Source organism: Vigna angularis, chromosome 11 (genome assembly GCF_016808095.1).
Source record: "Vigna angularis cultivar LongXiaoDou No.4 chromosome 11, ASM1680809v1, whole genome shotgun sequence".
NCBI lineage: Eukaryota > Viridiplantae > Streptophyta > Magnoliopsida > Fabales > Fabaceae > Vigna > Vigna angularis.
The window spans coordinates 20,524,601-20,542,638 of record NC_068980.1 but is presented as its reverse complement, the minus strand read 5'-3'; the positions used below and the strand labels follow the sequence as shown (position 1 = coordinate 20,542,638).

Genomic DNA, 18,038 nt, shown 5'->3' with positions numbered 1-18,038 from the left:
ATTATGTAAGATAAATTCTCCTATTTATAATGATGTGTATTAAAAACTATGTCTAGTAGTCACACTATCATTTAAACTATTAGGATAAAGTGCTTCTTGTAGTCCTTGTAGCACTCATCTGGCATTTTTTGAGTACTTTGAACATTGTAGCACTCGTCTAGTCTTCTTAAAGACTTGACTAAGCTTAATGACATTCATTTGGCATTTCATTAAGACTTGTGTATACTTTATAACACACACACACACACACACACACACACATATATATATATATATATATATATATATATATATATATATATATATATATATATGTCATTTCTAAGGACTCATCTAAACTTTTCTAGCATGCAATTGACCTGAACTCATCTACTTTTGGTTATTTTAACCATGACTTGTACCTTTATCAAAAAACTTATTTTTTGATTATGATTAAATATCATCTTTAATACTTGTTATACACTAGGTGTATTAATTATATTAGACAAACCAAAACTATTTTATTGGTTATGATTAAAAGCTAGGTGTCAATTGATAAGATTTAAGAAGTTAAGACTTTCATCCTAAAAGATCATAGCTAATTTATGTCTTAACACTTTTTTTTAAGTGTGACTACTTCATATATCCTATATGTTATAACATCCTATTTTATCATTTATTAAAAATAATTAAAAACCTTAAAACCTTAATTTCACATTTTTTTTCTTCCTTGTGTCACGAAATGCTCTGGAGCTTCTTCCCTCTTGCTTCATTTTCATCTTTTACAAAAGGCCATGTAGGATTGAAGGTGAAATCCTTACTAGACATGTGATGCGAGATGAAAGATCGGAGGAGAAAGAAAATTTGGAGAAAATAAACATGGAGAAGAAGTTGTTTGGATTATTTAAAAAAGAAAAAAAAATTATGGAACATTAATTTTGAAATGTAATTTTTCTTTTATATTCAAAAACCACTAATTTGAAAGGTATTTCAGGAAGTGGAATATAAAAATGTTTTCATAAATGAATATTACAGAAAATATTTCTAGATCTAGCAATACCTTTCTGAACAACCATTTTGGAATATAATTTTTTTTTCAAAACAAATCTTTTGAAAGATATTTTCCAAAAAAATATTTAAGCTACTTGTAATGCACACATGTATATTTTTAATTTTAATTTTTAGATTAGTTAAGAAGCTTATAAACACTTAAGAAGTGGAAGAATTGAGAGATGTGGGACTAAGATCACCATGAGGTGCTGCTGGTCCAGACTTAAAGGCTTTTTAAGTTCCACATCCTTTAATTCTCTTCATTTACTTCATCCTTAAGGTATATAAGCAACCTAATGGTCTCCTTTTATATGCATCTTTGATTGAATGAATATAAGAGTGATTTGCATTCATTTGCTTATCTTCTTTGAGATATAAATTTGTCTCATAATCATCTTTTGAGATCTTATCTTGTATTCATATCAATTTTAAATACCAAACTTTTTTAATAAATTAAACAAAAATTAAAAATTTATTTTATACAAAAATTTTAACAAAATAAAAAACTAATACAATAATTAAATATTTATAATTAAATTATAAAATCATAAACTAATAATATAAATTAAAAATTTATTAATAATATAACCAACTTACAAATAATTTAAATAACTATAAATATACATTTTTTATATTATAAAAATTAAAATTTAAAATGTATTGTTTATATTAACAAAATTTAGTAATTATAAAAATTAAGTTAACTGGTTTTATTTATTTTTTTATAAAAAAAATATAAATTTTGTTAAATAATATTAATAAAGCAACATTAAGAAAAAACACATGCACCAAATCATTAATAAAAGAAATATAAAAGAAAAATAGCACATGGAGCAAAAACACAAACGCATGATATGAAGTAACCACAAACGACACAACATAATCGCATTGGATCTTCATATCCGATTATTTGTTTATCTAATTAAATTATAAATTTATTTGATACATAAATTTAAAAATAATTATAAACTAATAAAATAATTAAATAAATAATATAATTAAATATTTATAAAACAAAATCGAATCTCCATATCCAATTCTTTGTTTATCCGATAAACTCTCTTTCAAATTTTCATATCCGATACACACATTTTCAAAATTTTATTTTTTCAAAATTTTTTTTTATTAAATCTAATAAATTCATACAAATTATTTTTTAGCAATTAAAAATTATTTAATTAAATTATAAATTCATACAAATTGATACATAAATTTAAAAATAACTATAAACGAATAAAATAATTAAATAACTAATATAATTAAACATTTATATAACAAAGCACACATCAAACATGAATTGGATATAAACATCCGAAAATCACAACCTCGGATGAAGATAACACACACTTAACTAAAGAGAAGAGATGAGATGAGTTGATTCAAATGGATGCAAATAGGGTGGATGTTTTCTTAACAGATGAAATAAAATTGGATGTATGTTTCCTAATAGGGGAAATAGGGTTTTTAAAATGAAATGGGTTTCGTAAGAGGGGAAATGGAGTGTAGTCAATGCTTCATTCAATGCACATAAATTCTCAACAATACAAAATTAATTAATGATAACCACCTCATTAATTAGAGGATATTTTAGAAAATTAGAGTTGCAAAGTGAAAAACTTTGAGGTGCAGTGAAAAACTGAGGTGCAGGGTAAAACACTAAAAAAGGTGTAGGGCATTTCATGACACAAGAAAAGAAAGGGAACGTAAAATTAAGGTTTTGAGGGTTTTTTAATATTTTCATTTCGTGGCTCAAGAAAGGAAAGGGAATGTGAAATTAAGATTTTAAGGTTTTTAATATTTTTTAATAAAGGGTAAAATGGAGATATTATAATTTATGGGGTGTAGGAAGAAAAAAGAGAAGTGCAGAAAGTGGCAGTTTATCTTAATTTGATTTGATCATAGGGTTATATTTTCTTATTCACATTAAATAAATAAATTGATTAAAATGTTTATGGTAAGACTCTCAGGATCACAGTGTTCTTTATTTGTATACGTTTATTTTTTAGAGTCTTATTTTCTATATTGTATTAACCATTAATTCTAATTGATTTATTATTTGTTTAATTTCATGAATAACAGTGTGTTTGGTTTAATGTGATATTTAAATACACTAATACAAATTAGTAATTTTTTAAGAGAATTTTATAAACTTGATTGATCAAAATATATATATTTATCCCTTGTCATAATTGGAGGATTTGAATTGTCATAAGAGAAATTTATTAGCAAGATGGTTAATTATTATAATTTCTTTATATAATTGTATGTTAAAAATTAAAATATTGTATGTTAATATTATAAATTTTGTATATGGATGCATGTTGATGATTATTATATTTTTTCCTTCTTTTTAAGCAGAAACAGTAGACTCTACTCTATGAGGTCTATTCCTTGAACTGAAGTGAAGGAGGCTAAACTGAAAGTTAATATTAAAGGAGCGTGAAGTTACCTACAAATTTTAATTCGTGGGTAATAAATAAATTTCTTGTGTATTATCATCTATAGGATATTAGTGGCAGAAACAGGGATGGATGCTCCTTATACTTTAACTTTTACATTAAAAAAAAACATTGTGATCAATGTTTTATTTTTTTGTCTGTTTCTACAATAGATATATAAATAACAAAAAACCATTAATTTTAATAAAGGAAGTCTTATAAGTTTTTAATGGTCTTAATCAGTGAAGCATGGAATTGGCTTATTTAAGTAATTAAAGTTTATCAGAGTTTGACTAAATGTTTAATAAGTGAAGGTGATTGTTGTGCTACATGATGCATGATGCATGATGCATGATGCATGATGCATGATGAGGTGTGTTTCTAAAATGGACACGCAAGCACGAACGTTGCACGTGATCATCTTTAGTGCTCCCTCCCTTCCTTCAAACACAGGACCAACAGCAGGCTCTTTCTTCCCCACCACTATCATCATCGCTACCTCCTTTCTCGCTCATTCTTCACCGACAAACTCACCCTTTTCCTTTTCTCGGAATATTATTTTCTCCTTTTTTTTTTGTAAAGGAAACCAAAAAAGGGCCAATTTTCGCCATTCCTTTCCTCTACCCTTTCGACCACACGCACGCGCTCTGCATTCTCTCGCACCTAAATTCATCCAATGTCTCCTTCTAATCCAACCTTTTGAAACTCAATTTGGTATCTCCTTGGCGGATCTCAATTACTGAAATCCAAATGCACGGTTACAGCCGCCTGGGCGGAGCAGCGCGTTCGCCGCCGTCGTCGCCGCGATTCCGCCACGGTCGGAGCAAGAACGGAAGCTGGAATTCATCTAAGGAGAGCAATTCCATGGAGAAGTTGGTCTTTATTCTTATGTCGGCAGTTTTCAGAAGGCGGGGTTTGCTTCTGTTTGCCCCTTTGCTGTACATTTCTGGAATGTTGTTGTATATGGGTTCCTTCAGCTTCGATGTTGTCAGTATAAAGAATGGTGTCGTTCTTGTACACAAGCGTGCCCCTCCAGGTTCTGTTTATAGGAGTCCTCAGGTCTTCGAAAAGCTATGGCCTTTCATGGAGGCTGAGGCTGCCAATGCTAATAATGGAACGGGCAATGTGGTACTTAATCTCTTTTCCGCCTTTTCCTTCTTCCTGCAGTACTGTCCTGTTACGTCATTCCACGTTTGAAATTGAAAACAACTAATTCCCATGATTCTTACCATTGCTGTAAAAGAGATTGGTCTGTGCTGTGCTGTTTTTGTTGTCATTGATGATTAATCTATTCTTATTCTGTTTTTGCGACTGGAACTAATTGACTGAGAATCTGAGATGGAAATCATGCAGTTGGTGAAAGCCTGGACTAGTGGAGAGCTTAGAGAGTGGAGGCCCTGTGCTAACAGAAGTGTTCCTGAAGCAGGTATTTTCTACTCTGGATGAAAAATTGTCCAATCTTCAAAGTTTGTTTAGTTGTTTGTTGCATAATTTTTTTCTTATCTCTTTTAGCCTATTTTGTTTCTTTGGCACTTAGCTCTCTCCCATTCAATTTATTTTCAACTTCAGATTTAGTCATAGAATCTTGATTATTTATTTTATTATGTGTCCTTGTTCTCTTTGTTGAAGGAGTTTGCTTACCCTTTTCTTTCCATTTTTTCGACTTAGAATTGCCAAAGTCAAATGGGTTCCTTATAATTGAAGCAAATGGCGGATTGAATCAGCAACGCTTGTCGGTATGTATATTGATGAAACCGGTTTATTTATCTGGGATTCTTATATCATGTTCAGTACACGGGAATGGTGATTCCATTTCATGTAATGAGGAAATGCTGAAAAAAATAATCATGGAAGGTTAATTCAAATCTAGGTCTCATTATATAGAACCATAAATGAAGCAATAGAATAGCATTACCTCATTCAGAGATAGGATTGAGATTCTTCATTACTCTAAGAACGGAGAAAAATCGTTCAATTTTATAAAATGACTTCGAACACTTCAACTTTCTTCCCTCTACCTATTGTACTAAATAATTCTCTAGTATTAACTGTAGTAGAATTCCTGGAGTCTATTTGTAACTGCCTTGGTTGGACAATTACTATTAACTCTGAGTCCTTTTGTAACAATTTGTATATATGAAGCTGAATTGTTCAAAAGACGTCAAGAGGAGTTAGTTATAACTGTCATTCTATTATATTTAATACTAGAGAATTATTTAGTAAAAAAGAGTTATAAACTCATCCTCACAAATAATAATATTGCTTTTCTGCAAAATAGTTTGCGTGCAAATAAATAATAAATAAATAAACCTGAATGTTTCTTGGTTTTTTTTTTGCTTGCATGTAGCAAACTGTACTGGAAAATGGAAGTGGTCATGTCATTCCATTTTCATCACATGGAATCACCATTCTGTATATTAAACATGCAATAAGTCCCTTGGGAATGGGTGCAAGGGAATTTGAATCATGTTGGTGGGAGGGATTGGAGTGCTGTTAATGGTGATTTTCTTCAACAATAATTTGTTTTGTAAATGGGTAACTAATGAGTTATATCTAGAGGGCTTTATGAGGTTGGTGTATATTTTTCTCCTAGTGTTTGTCTTGGTTTTATTTTGCTCTGAATTGTGATATACTGTCAGACTAACCCAGTTAATGAATTTAGATGAAGGACATTGATACTGCAAATTGCTATGTACTTTGCATCATATGTCCTTATTGTTTTGGGACTTATTATTACACTAATCTTTATGCAGATATGTGACGCTGTTGCTGTGGCTGGACTACTAAATGCAACTCTTCTTATTCCTATATTTCATTTAAATAGTGTATGGCGAGACTCAAGGTAATTGCTTTTTTATGCTTAATTTTAAAATTGGTGACATAATTTTGGTGGTTGCTTAATTTATGCATGTTTAGTGGCTGTTAAATCTCATTCCTAACACTTTTTTTATAACTATATTATTTACATACTAGGTATCTGAATTTGGAAAATGGTCAATGTTTCATTTATTATGTTCTCTGTGCCGACCATTTATATGACTGGCAAGCAGGACAAGTCAGATAGGATATCCGATCAGAAATTTAGTTCAGATGATGAAAGCTTTGGATTGGGCTTTAAATTTAAGGGTTGTATTATGCATAGTAAGGAATTAGTCAACTAATACCAGACATCTCAGAGAAGGCCTGAAAGAATATCTTGAACCATTATTTAGGTTTTGAGGTTAGGTATGACATACGGTATCCTTCTGTTTTTCTAGAACGGGACAGTGGTTAGTTGTGGCTTTTGTAAATCATTTTTAGGAACTACTTTCAAATACAATGACTGGACTTATTTTTGTACATAACTTATGAGTGATACACCTAAAATGCAACACTGGTGAACAGAGTCATTTAGTTTCATAATAATCTATTTGAACTTTCTTTTATTCTCTCTCTATATATATAATATAATATGTATATATATCTTGTATTATTAAAGTTAATGGAAAGGTAATTTTATAACCCATTCTATAAGAGTAAAAGAGTTATTCTTCTTTATGTTGTAAGCTGACTGGCTATCTGCCAATTCAGCATAGTTTGTTTATTAAAGCTGTTGTTAGTAATTGGCAGCTCAGCAAAGTTAGTTTCTCAGTTAGTTAAATTGTTGTTAATTGTTCTTAGTTAGTTAAATTTTCGTTAATTGTAGCCAGCTTAAAAAAATTCTGTTAGAGCTTCTCTGTATATATGCACTGGTGTCATTATTTATGAGATCAGAATATGATATACCTGCAAAAGTTCTCATATTTTCTCTCATTTTAGTTTCTTATAATTCTATTACTTAGTGATGTTATTGGTGTGTTATAATTTTGAAAATTTATGCTTCTTCTTGATATATGGCAGCTATTTTGGTGACATTTTTGATGAAAATTTCTTCATACAATCACTTGGAAATCATGTGCATGTGGTCAAAGAACTCCCTGTTGATGTACTCGAACGATTTGACAATAACATAAGTAATATTGTCAATCTTAGGGTAAAAGGTTGGTCCAGTTCAGCTCACTATCTTCAGAAGGTCCTTCCTCAGCTTTTGGAAATGGGGTGTGTGCCTTTTAATCTTCTTTTGTTTCCTCACCATTGGTTGGCTTCTATTGAGTAATGTAAATATGGGCTAAGTGCAAAATACAAATGAAGAATAATAATAAAGTAACTGAAGATAAAAGATAAAGATAAAATATCTATCTAAGATATCTAATAATCTAATATATCTAACAACTTCCAATTCTTCTGTTGTTTTTAAATTTTTGTAGTCTTTTCCATTAAGTTCGGTTATTCTCAACAGTAATTAACGTACTTTTTCACATGATAAAGATGTAGAATGGAAGCCAAATAAGATAGAAGCCTATGTATTGTTCACTACTGAAAAATAATTTCATCACATGTTTGGCTGCTTGAGTTTTCATTGATCAAATCTCTTTATTCACTGATACTTTGATTTTGGAATCATTGACTTCTTAAATTGTATGTGTCATCACAGGAAAATTGGGAACTCTTCAAATTCATTATTGTAAATAAAATCCCAAACAATAAAAATAAATACCTAATTTTTGGTCCCCAACAAGTAACAGCTAATTACTGTACAGTGTCCCTGTTGACTTGGTAGCCATATATAGTAATACTACTACCTCACTGACTTTTTGTTGCATTTTTTATTAGCATGCTGTACACAACTCATTCTTACAGTATATATAAGAAAAAGACATAAGGGACCATACACTTAGGTATTGGCACATAATGTTGATTCTTTTGATAGATGTGCCTGAATTGTTCTATAATTTGGTTCTTTGTCATCTTGGTCTCACTCTGGTTTGATGAATATTTTTCTGTCAAACAATTTTCTGATTACATTGTGATAATCTCTTCTGAAATCTGGAATCACTTAGGCTTATGCAAACACACATTTAAAACATAAAAGTAGATACACAGTACAATAACGTTATATGAAAGTTTGAGTAGTTGATTTTTAAATCTACTTGCTTAAAAAGTCGTTGAATTTGTTCTGACTTTTTATTATTATTATGATCGCTGTTCTTCATTTCATACAGGCAGTTTGCCATGTATTGTGTATGGCTCCTAAGAGGAATTTGCTCATGCTTGTCGCAGGGCTGTTCGCATTGCACCTTTCTCCAACAGATTAGCTCAAGCAGTACCCTCAAAAATCCAACGCCTTAGGTGCTTTGCCAACTTTGGAGCTCTTAGATTTTCTGAGCCTATACAAGCACTTGCAGAAAGCATGGTTGAGAGGATGATTAAACTTAGCTCCCAAAGTGGAGGAAAATATGTTTCGGTGCATCTTCGTTTCGAGGAGGTGTTTTTCTAGTGTCTCTGTACTTATGTTGTTTGATTTACTAGATTCAGTATTACACTTTAGATAGTTTAAGGATTTTACCTCACCCGTAGATATATTGCTATATTTTAGCTTTGATATTTGAAGCAAGGCTGACTATATACCTACTTTCCAATTATGACTTATTAAAACCTTATTGATCACTTGATACTGGTCTCTTTTGCCAATTATTGATAAACAGGCTGTGAACTTTTGAGTTTCCCGTGTTTTACCCCTTGGTTCTACATCGATTGATATTGAGAGCCTTGTCCCGCATGTTCAAACTACATGTTGCACCAGAAGCCTTTTGTCGGACAATTTTCTATAAATTGGGCAAACTCTTCTGTGTGCCTGGAATATTCATTTTTCCATTCACGGAATGCTAAGCACAAACCAAGCATAACGAAAACTGCACCAATGTCTTGTCTTAGAAAACTGCTCAAATGAGCTCATATAGAGTCTTAAATTTCTGAATCTTCTCTGAAATTCCTCTGGTGTGTTCAATGAATTAAACAAAATCAGATCCAGGAGGCATATAATGGTCTCTGCACACCATCAAATACCAGAAGACTTGCCTGCATCACTCTCTTGTAGATACGCTGTTCTGAGCAATGAATAAGCCTGCATGAGAGTTCTCTATCGCTCTCCTAAATTGCAGATAGGGGGATGTCGAATTTTTCTTACCGAGCCTCTTGAAATGGTGAAAGATGTTTACCTCTGCAGAATAGAGTTCTAGCACAGAAGGATAATGATGTGAAATAAATATAGTTGAGGATAACTTAGAATATTCTTATGATTTTCCCTTATATTTAGATAAAGGAATTCATTTAAGCATTTAGTATCGGTTCATATGATTGGAGTTGACTATGTGTAAACTCTATGATTTAATATCCATTGCTTACTTTTTGCTGTGATATTTTACAAATTGTTTATAAATAGGCTCTTGTCAATTTTATGTGTTGTGTGTTTTGGCTGTTTAGTTTTGCAGTAATTATATTATTTACTATAATTGTTTTATCTATATGTAAAGGATATGGTTGCATTTTCATGCTGTGAGTACGATGGAGGGGAGGAGGAGAAACATGAAATGGATATTGCACGTGAAAGGAGTTGGCGAGGTAAATTCAAAAGAAAGCATAGGATAATAAAGCCTGGTGCTAATCGTATTGATGGAAGATGCCCGTTGACTCCATTGGAGGTATGCAGTTACAGACTCTTGTCCTTGGTAGGAGTTCTTCATCTTCATCGTTTCCATTTTTGGTGTGCGCGGTCAGAGACGGCTCCCAGAATTTGAGAGCTCTGATATAATCTCATAATTTAGGATAAAATCTTATATATTTATTATGTTGAAAATACAATCCATATATACAAGTCTGGGAAGCTATTTTTGGAAGCAGAATAATAACTCCTAGACAACTAGATCCCTATGATTCAGGGATATCCCCATTATTCACAATAATTATAACTAATAAAAAACAATGATTCTAACAGAAATAAAACAAATTCTAACATATATAAATCCAATCAACATGCACATAGAAAATAGAAACTTTTAAATGCAAATAAAAATGTATTGAACATTACATTTACATAACACAACACAATAAAATAGCTTTTTTTTTGTTAATAATGTTTTGATGTCATCCTTGATATAGTTGGTTCTTCCACTTCATCTATGATGCAACACAATATAACTTATTTGAAATGCGTTAAATGCTTTAGTTTAATCTTTAAAGGCCAATTTCTTTTATACAGTTGACTCAGGATCTTGGTGTGGATCCGTTGCGGTTTATACCAGTGGTTGGGGACTTAAACCCAAATACCTTGCTGTACTTGTATAGCCATTCTTTAACTTGCCAACCATTGAACATAGGGAAATTCAGTCTTTGAAGTTGTAGTTGGATAATTGTTTTTGTGCAGGAGATAATTGTTTCTCGGGGATAAATTTCATCACAGATTCTCGTTTGGGGCATGTCTAGGTCAGTAGTTGACGAAACCTCTTGCTGAAAGAGGTTCTCATGATTAGTGAACATTAGTTAGAGCTTCAAGTGACAAGTGGTTACTTGTTCCAATTTTTCTTGCATTTCTGCATTGGACTCATAGATCTTCTCTGTTAAAAGAGCATTTTTTCACCGCTTGAATACTAAGCTGACTCCTTGTCGGATCTGACATGGTATGAGCTCGAGGACCTAAACTCTGATACTAATTGACAATATCCGGGGACAGTACATTCCCAGAATATAGAGAACCATTGGACAATGGAATTAAGAGGTTGGAATGATTCCCAGTGTTCAAGGATAAGAGTATTGGAAATGGGATTGTTAGAGAAACAATATTTTGGTGGTAATCTGCCACTTCCAATAAGCAACCACCACATGTATGCATTGGGCAGTTACAAATCACACGGAGGAAATTAAAAAGCTGTAAACAACCTCTCTACCACCCTACTTTAATGATTGTGCATTGCCACACCATCAAATCACATTAAAAGGAAATAAACCAAATAAAAGTATTATTACCTATCAAAGCTATAAAGTATGAATTAGAAAAAAGAAACTGAGTTATAGTCTACAAGTGATACCATATGAAATGAAAATGGATCGTAGCTTATAGTTTTCATGCCTCATTTTGTTTGATGATGTAGGTGGGATTGATGCTTAGAGGCATGGGTTTTGATAACACAACCTCAGTATATGTTGCAGCAGGAAAAATTTATAAAGAACAAAAGTACATGGCACCACTTAAACAGATGTTTCCACGATTACAAACCAAGAATACACTGGCAACACCAGAAGAGCTTGCTCAATTTATGGTATTTAAGCAATCTATAGTTGTTTAAGACAGCACAAAATCATTTTATTCTTTATTGCAATGAAAGGTGATTCAAGGAAAAAAAATAATTTCTGTAATGCATGTTTATGATGTAGGGGCATTCGACTAGGTTGGCTGCTCTTGATTATACTGTTTGCCTTCATAGTGAAGTATTTGTTACAACCCAGGGTGGGAATTTTCCCCATTTCTTGATGGGTCACAGGCGCTATATGTATGGGGGGCATGCGAAGACAGTAAAACCTGACAAGAGAAAATTAGCTCTATTGTTCGACAATCCTAATATAAGGTACAATTATATTTGCTTTTGCAATTGCTTTTTTATTCAAGCAATAAAGTAGTTAATTAGGAGATGAAGTTTATTTGTCTAGAATGTAATTATCCTAATAAGAGGAAAATTACATATATATTTGATTATGATTCACAGATACGATACGTGTATCAAATACGTATGCTTATTTTGAAAATAATATGTGATACGTTATACTAAAAGTAGTAGTGTTTTATAAATTAAATATTTCATTGGTAAGTATAGGTGAAGTATCCTAAAGTATCAGTCAAATTAAAGCATAAGTGCATCATTAATCTCTATATAATGTACACATGAAAGAGGAAATAATGAATATTCTTTCTTATAATAACTGTACTAAATGTATTTATATTATACAGACCTATATCAATAATTATTCGTCTAAAATACATTGAGCTAAATCTAATAAGGGAATAAAGCCCTACATTGGACACGAAGTTCAGCAAACAATGATGAAAGATCAGCTCAATCATTTTCGTTAGTAGGACGACCAAGAGTTCCGCCTTTTAGATTTGTCTGCTTTGTGACTATTTATATTAGTTTTCAAATAGACACATAAATTTTCTTTATCATATATTCTCTCGTATGAAATGTTGATGTTATTATTCTACCCAGCTCCCGTCCACCCATCAGATTCTTACCCTATATTCGATACTTGGATAGTTTTGTTAGAATAAACTTAAATTTAGTAGTTATTTGAAAATACGTTTAAGTTTTATTTTTGTGTTGCTATGTACTTTGTTGGTATTTGGTTGGTTATTTACGACTATTTAATAGCCTATTCAATTCAATGAAAATGTGTAGAAGCTATTCAGATTATTTTGTGTCATTTTTGCTAACAAATTGGCATCAGAGCTTGAGAGCCTGAGTGTCTAAGTGAAAAAAAGAGAGCAAGTTTGCTTGAGTGTTTGAGGAAGAAAGAGTGAGATGGTTAGTCTTGGAAACAATGTGTCCTTGCCGTAGTTGACAAAGAAAGCCAACTATAATAACTGGAGTCTACAAGCTCTTATTGGATCCCAAGACGTAATTAAACGCGAGTAAAGGACAAATCAGCTTTGTACGTATTGTACTAAGATGTGGATGAGTCTAGCTTTGAGAAGATAGAAAACGCTACATCTTCAAAGAAGTGTGGGAGATCCTGGAGAAGGCATACAAAGGGGATGACTGAGTTAAGCAAGTCCGACTTCAAACTCTCAGAAACAAGTTTGAAAACTTGAGAATGGAAGAGAGAGAACAAGTAGTCGAGAACATAACTCGGGTGGAGACTATGGAAAATCAAGTTGATAGAAATGGAGAACCGTTGCCTACCAGCCGGGTTGTGGAAAAGATTCTAAGGTCATTAACAAATGACTTTGAGAACATAGTCTGTGCCATCAAGGAGTTCAAGGACTTGTCAACACCCTCAGTTGAAGAGCTTGCCGGGTTGAGGTTCACAAGTAGCAGAGAAGGAAGAAGTAAGAGGCACTCGATCAAGCACTTCAAGCAAAGCTTGACCTGAAGGGAGGAGCTCAAAACACTAAAGACCGAGGTCTTGGTGGAAGAGACTGAGATAGCCGAGGATGAGGAGGACGAGGCCAAGGTGATTTTGAAGACAGCAAATATCAGACCACTCTGCATAACTAGTGTGGCCGTGGACAAGGGAGAGGCCGAGGAGGCCGATCAAGTAACTCTCGAGTTGAGTGTTTTAAGTGTGCCAAACACGGCCACTGCAAATGAGTGTAGATCAGCAAAATGCTATAACTGTGGTAAGGCCAATCACATTGCAAAGTACTGTCAGACTGAGAGAAAGAACGAGAGAAATTTCCTTACTGAAGAAGTTGATGAAGAAATAGGAATTTTGATGATGTCAAGGAGCTCGAACGCTGAGCTACTGAGCTGGAGATCGGACACTAAGCTACCGAGTTGGAGATTGAATGCTGAGCTGAGTCCAAGCTATATGATATCAAGGAGATCAGAAGTCAAGTTATGTTCAAATAGAAATCAGATCTCGAGCTTAGTCTGAGTTGTTCAAAAAATTTGGTTTGGTATCTGGATAAAGGGCGAGTAATCATATGTGCAGTGATGAGAGTTTGTTCAAAGAGCTCTCCAAGGTTGAGGCTGGACACATACCATTTGGAGATGACTCCAAGGTGGTAGTGAAAGGGCAAGGAATAATTCAATATCTAAACAAGAAGGGTCGAGTTGGAGGGATAAAAGATGTGTACTATGTACCCAATCTCAAAAGTAATATACTGAGCATGGGCCAAATGATGGAGAAGGGCAACTCAGTTTTTATGAAGGACCAAATACTATACTTAAAAGATAAAGCGGTCGCTTGATTTCTCGAGTAGAAATGAGAGAGAACAAACTGTACAAGTTGTAGTTGAACATACTACAAAAGAAGTGTCTAAAGCTTGATGTAAATGATGAAGCTATGGTGTGGCATTTTCGTTTCGGCCAAGCTGTCGAAGAAAGAATTGGTGCACGACAGAGTTTGACAAAAAGTTATGTGAGAAATGTGTACTTGGAAAACATCCAATGCAAATTTTCCAAAGATAGCCGAGTACCAAGCGAAGGAACAACTCAGATTGATCCATACCGACCTATGTGGATCGATTACTCCTGAGTTCTTCAGTAGTAAGAAGTACTTTATCTCATTTGTGGATGAAATTTTACGGAAGACATAAGGTGTATTTCTTATGGAAGAAGTCCGAGGTGTTTGAGGTATTTAAAAAGTTTAGAATGATAGTTAAGACGGAGACTGACAAGCACATAAAAGTTGTTCACTTTGACAAAGGAGGCGAGTTCATGTCACAAGAGTTCATGAAGTACTGCAAGGAAGGAGCACGCCATAGAGCGATATTTGACAGATTCGTATCGCCATAACAAAATGGTGTGGCGGAGAGAAAAAATCGAACCATTCTTGATATGGTTCGGACCATGCTCAAAAACAAAAATATGCCAGAGAAGTTTAGGTAGAAGTAGTACAATGTGCTATTTATGTGCAGAATAGATGCCCACATAAGTTAAATGAGAAGACACAACAAGAAAATTAGAATAGATAGGAATAAGAAGTATGTTTTTATTGGGTATGATGAAAAAGGGAAAGCGTATAAGTTGTTTAACCCAATAACAAACAAGGTCCTTGTAAGTTGAGATGTTCAGATGATAAGAAGAACAAATGGAGTTGGGACAACATGAAGGAGAAGTCTATGGGAAGCTCGAAACACAGAAGAGAGAGCTTGGAAAATGAAAGCAAGAGCCTGAAAACTGGTGGTAGAAGCTCAGAATCCAGTGCTGGGAGAAATAATGAGAACTTTGATGAAGAAAATGAATCTTTACAACCCAGAACCCGAAGTCTGCAGGATATATACAATTCCATTGACGAAGTACATGTTGTATGTCTCCTTGCAGGTGTAAAAGATTTGAGCTTTGAAGAGGTCGTGCAAGATGACAAGTGGAAGAAGGCAATGGATGAAGATATTGGAGCAATAGAACGGAATAATGCATGGGAGCTAACCAATCTACAAAAAGGAGCTCGGTCCATTGGTGTAAAATGGGTTTATAAGAAAAAAATCAACGCGGATGAAGAAGTATAACAACATAAAGCCCAACTTGTGTGAAGGGGTACAAACAAAAAAAAGGGAATAGATTATGACGATGTGTTTGCCCCTGTGACGAGGATGGAGGCAATATAGCTGTTGTCCTCCTTAGCAGCCCAACACAAATGGACAATACAACATATGGATGTGAAGTCGACACTTCTTAATGGAGTTCTAAAAGAGAAGGTATATGTTGAATAACTACTCGGCTACATGCGAAGAGGAGAAGAAAAGAAAGTGCTGAGATTGAAGAAGGTACTTTATGACTTAAAACATGCCCCTTAAGCATGGAATGAAAGGATTGTGATCCAAGTGGACAACAAATCGGCCATTGAGCTAGCAAAGAACCTTGTCAATTATGAAAGAAGTAAACACATTGATGTCCAGTTTCATTTTATCCTAGAAAAAAATAAAGGAAGGAAGCATGGAGTTAGAACATTTAGGAAGGTCAGAGCAAATTGCTGGCATGTTCACAAAATCACTTCTTGCTAATAGGAGAGTTTTGTTAGAATAAACTTAAATTTAAGAGTTATTTGAAAATTTGTTTAAGTTTTATTTTTCTGTTGCTGAATATTTTTTCTGTTGCAATGCACTTTGTTAGTCTTTGGTTAGTTATTTACGGCTATTTAATAGCCTATTCAATTCAATGAAAATGTGCAGAAGCTATTCAGATCATTTTTGTGTCATTTTTGCTAACAAGTTTCTGTACTCATTATAAAGTTTGTTACTGGAACGTTTTTACTGATTTGGCAGATGGAAAGAATTCAAGCAGCAAATGAAAGACATGCTTCGTCATAGTGATCTAAAGGGAACCGAGTTAAAAAAGGCTGGTGGATCTGTATATACTTTTCCCATGCCAGATTGCATGTGTAAACAGCCAGTACTAAAAATCGAAAATGCTAACAAGACGTAATATACGAAGCTATAAATGTAGAGGAATTGTCTTTAGGAGATCAAATTGTTCAATACTTGTAATTTATTTTGTACCATTATCTTTTTTTACTAGTTGAAGTTAGCTGTGAAATCATAATCATAATTATTGTATATTGTACACGGAATTCATTGTACATGAGATCAATGTAAACCAGATAGACTTGCACGTCATTATTGTGAGCTGTCACAATTTAGTTCACTAAACCAAGCTGCTTCGTGTAGCAAATCATAAATAAATATCAACGGGTGGCAATTCTGCGCCCAGATGGCTCATTCCCATGTCAATTGTAGAAATAGTCTACAATTCTTAGTCCATTCTTATCAATTGCATTTAACAGGTTAAACCAAATTGTTAGGCTAAGAGGTTGCACCCAAACAAAACATTTTTACTGGTAACAATTTTGGATAAATCCAAAATTAGAGCATAAACCTACAAAACACAAGCCTGATGGAAATAAAATGAGAAACGAGATAAAAAATGTGTAAGTTGATGTAATTGAGTTGTTAGTGTATAAATTAGTGTATAATTGTTTATTCTTTTTCCATTACAAATGTCTTTGTATTAATATAAAAAAAAACTGTGATAAATTAGGCACATCGTTATTCCACTTTGATATCCATACGATGTCTCCTCTTACCTACTTTTTTCTTCATATATTGTTGGGCTTTATGCAAATTGTCTTTTAATTGATGCAAAACAACCTCATATTGTTGCAATAGCTCCTACAAAGTAAGAGAATCCTTCATATATGTAACATACTTGTCAATCTTAGGAGGATCATAACCTTGGGTTACGGCATCATACTCGTACTGAGGTGGTATGAATTATTATACCAAAATTCAACTCAAGATAATAATTTCAGGTATATCTTTGGATTGTCATAAGCAAAATAACATAAATACATTTTCAAACAACGATTGACAACTTCAAATTAGGGATAGTATGCTGTGCTTATAACCAAAGAAGTGTCACTCAACCAAAAGAGTTGTGTTTAGAATTGACTCATAAAAGCTGTCTCTATCATATACAATAGACTTGGAAAATTCATGCAATTTCACCACTGTTTACATGAAGAAATCAGCCACTTGATCACTAGTGTAATATGTTTTTAGAGGAGCAAAATGAACATACTTAGAAAGTCGATCGACCACTACCATGATCATTGTATAACCACGAGTATTGGGTAGTTCCATAATGAAATCCATCACAATATCATCTCAAATATATCTTGGGATTGGGAGAGGATGCAACAACCCTAAAGGTAGTGTATTGAAGACTTAGCCTGCTGACAAATGAGACATTGTTTAATAAAATCAGTTATGTCTTTACGCAGAGGTTGCGAGAGTGAAATTGTGTAGCAATCATTCATGAGTGAATTGACCATCCTTATCCTTGCACTTTTTTTATTGCCCACAATCATAGGATTACTTGACACCTGTCCATTTTTCCAAAAAAAAATTATCCTCCTCCAGGTTCTTTTTCTAGATTGCCCTTATGCTATTTCCACTTGAGACATCAGACGAAATCCGCCCAGAATAATGACCAAGAATGATAA

The 18,038-nt window shown here is 33.2% G+C and overlaps 1 protein-coding gene across 2 annotated transcripts; it reads left to right on the top strand.

Annotated features, from left to right (window-relative positions):
* The first annotated feature begins 3,896 nt into the window (after nucleotides 1-3,896).
* LOC108334070 (O-fucosyltransferase 9) lies at nucleotides 3,897-16,755 on the top strand. Of its 2 annotated transcripts, none has more exons than XM_052871312.1 (10): nucleotides 3,897-4,595; nucleotides 4,821-4,893; nucleotides 5,136-5,203; nucleotides 6,221-6,309; nucleotides 7,479-7,544; nucleotides 8,607-8,811; nucleotides 9,860-10,027; nucleotides 11,474-11,641; nucleotides 11,757-11,947; nucleotides 16,303-16,755. In XM_052871312.1, the coding sequence occupies exons 1-10, from the start codon at nucleotides 4,218-4,220 to the stop codon at nucleotides 16,460-16,462; spliced, it is 1,566 nt and encodes a 521-aa protein (XP_052727272.1). In that variant the 5' UTR covers nucleotides 3,897-4,217; the 3' UTR covers nucleotides 16,463-16,755. The 2 variants fall into 2 exon arrangements, with proteins under 2 accessions (XP_052727272.1, XP_017425180.1); XM_017569691.2 differs by having other exon boundaries at nucleotides 7,347-7,544.
* The last annotated feature ends 1,283 nt before the right edge of the window (nucleotides 16,756-18,038 follow it).

Coding starts and splice junctions, on each gene's coding strand:
- LOC108334070 (XM_017569691.2), top strand. CDS start 4,218: ATGCACGGTTACAGCCGCCTGGGCGGAGCAGCGCGTTCGCCGCCGTCG. Junction 4,894..5,135: donor CAGAAGTGTTCCTGAAGCAG/GTATTTTCTACT, acceptor TTTTCGACTTAG/AATTGCCAAAGTCAAATGGG. Junction 11,642..11,756: donor AAGAGCTTGCTCAATTTATG/GTATTTAAGCAA, acceptor TTTATGATGTAG/GGGCATTCGACTAGGTTGGC.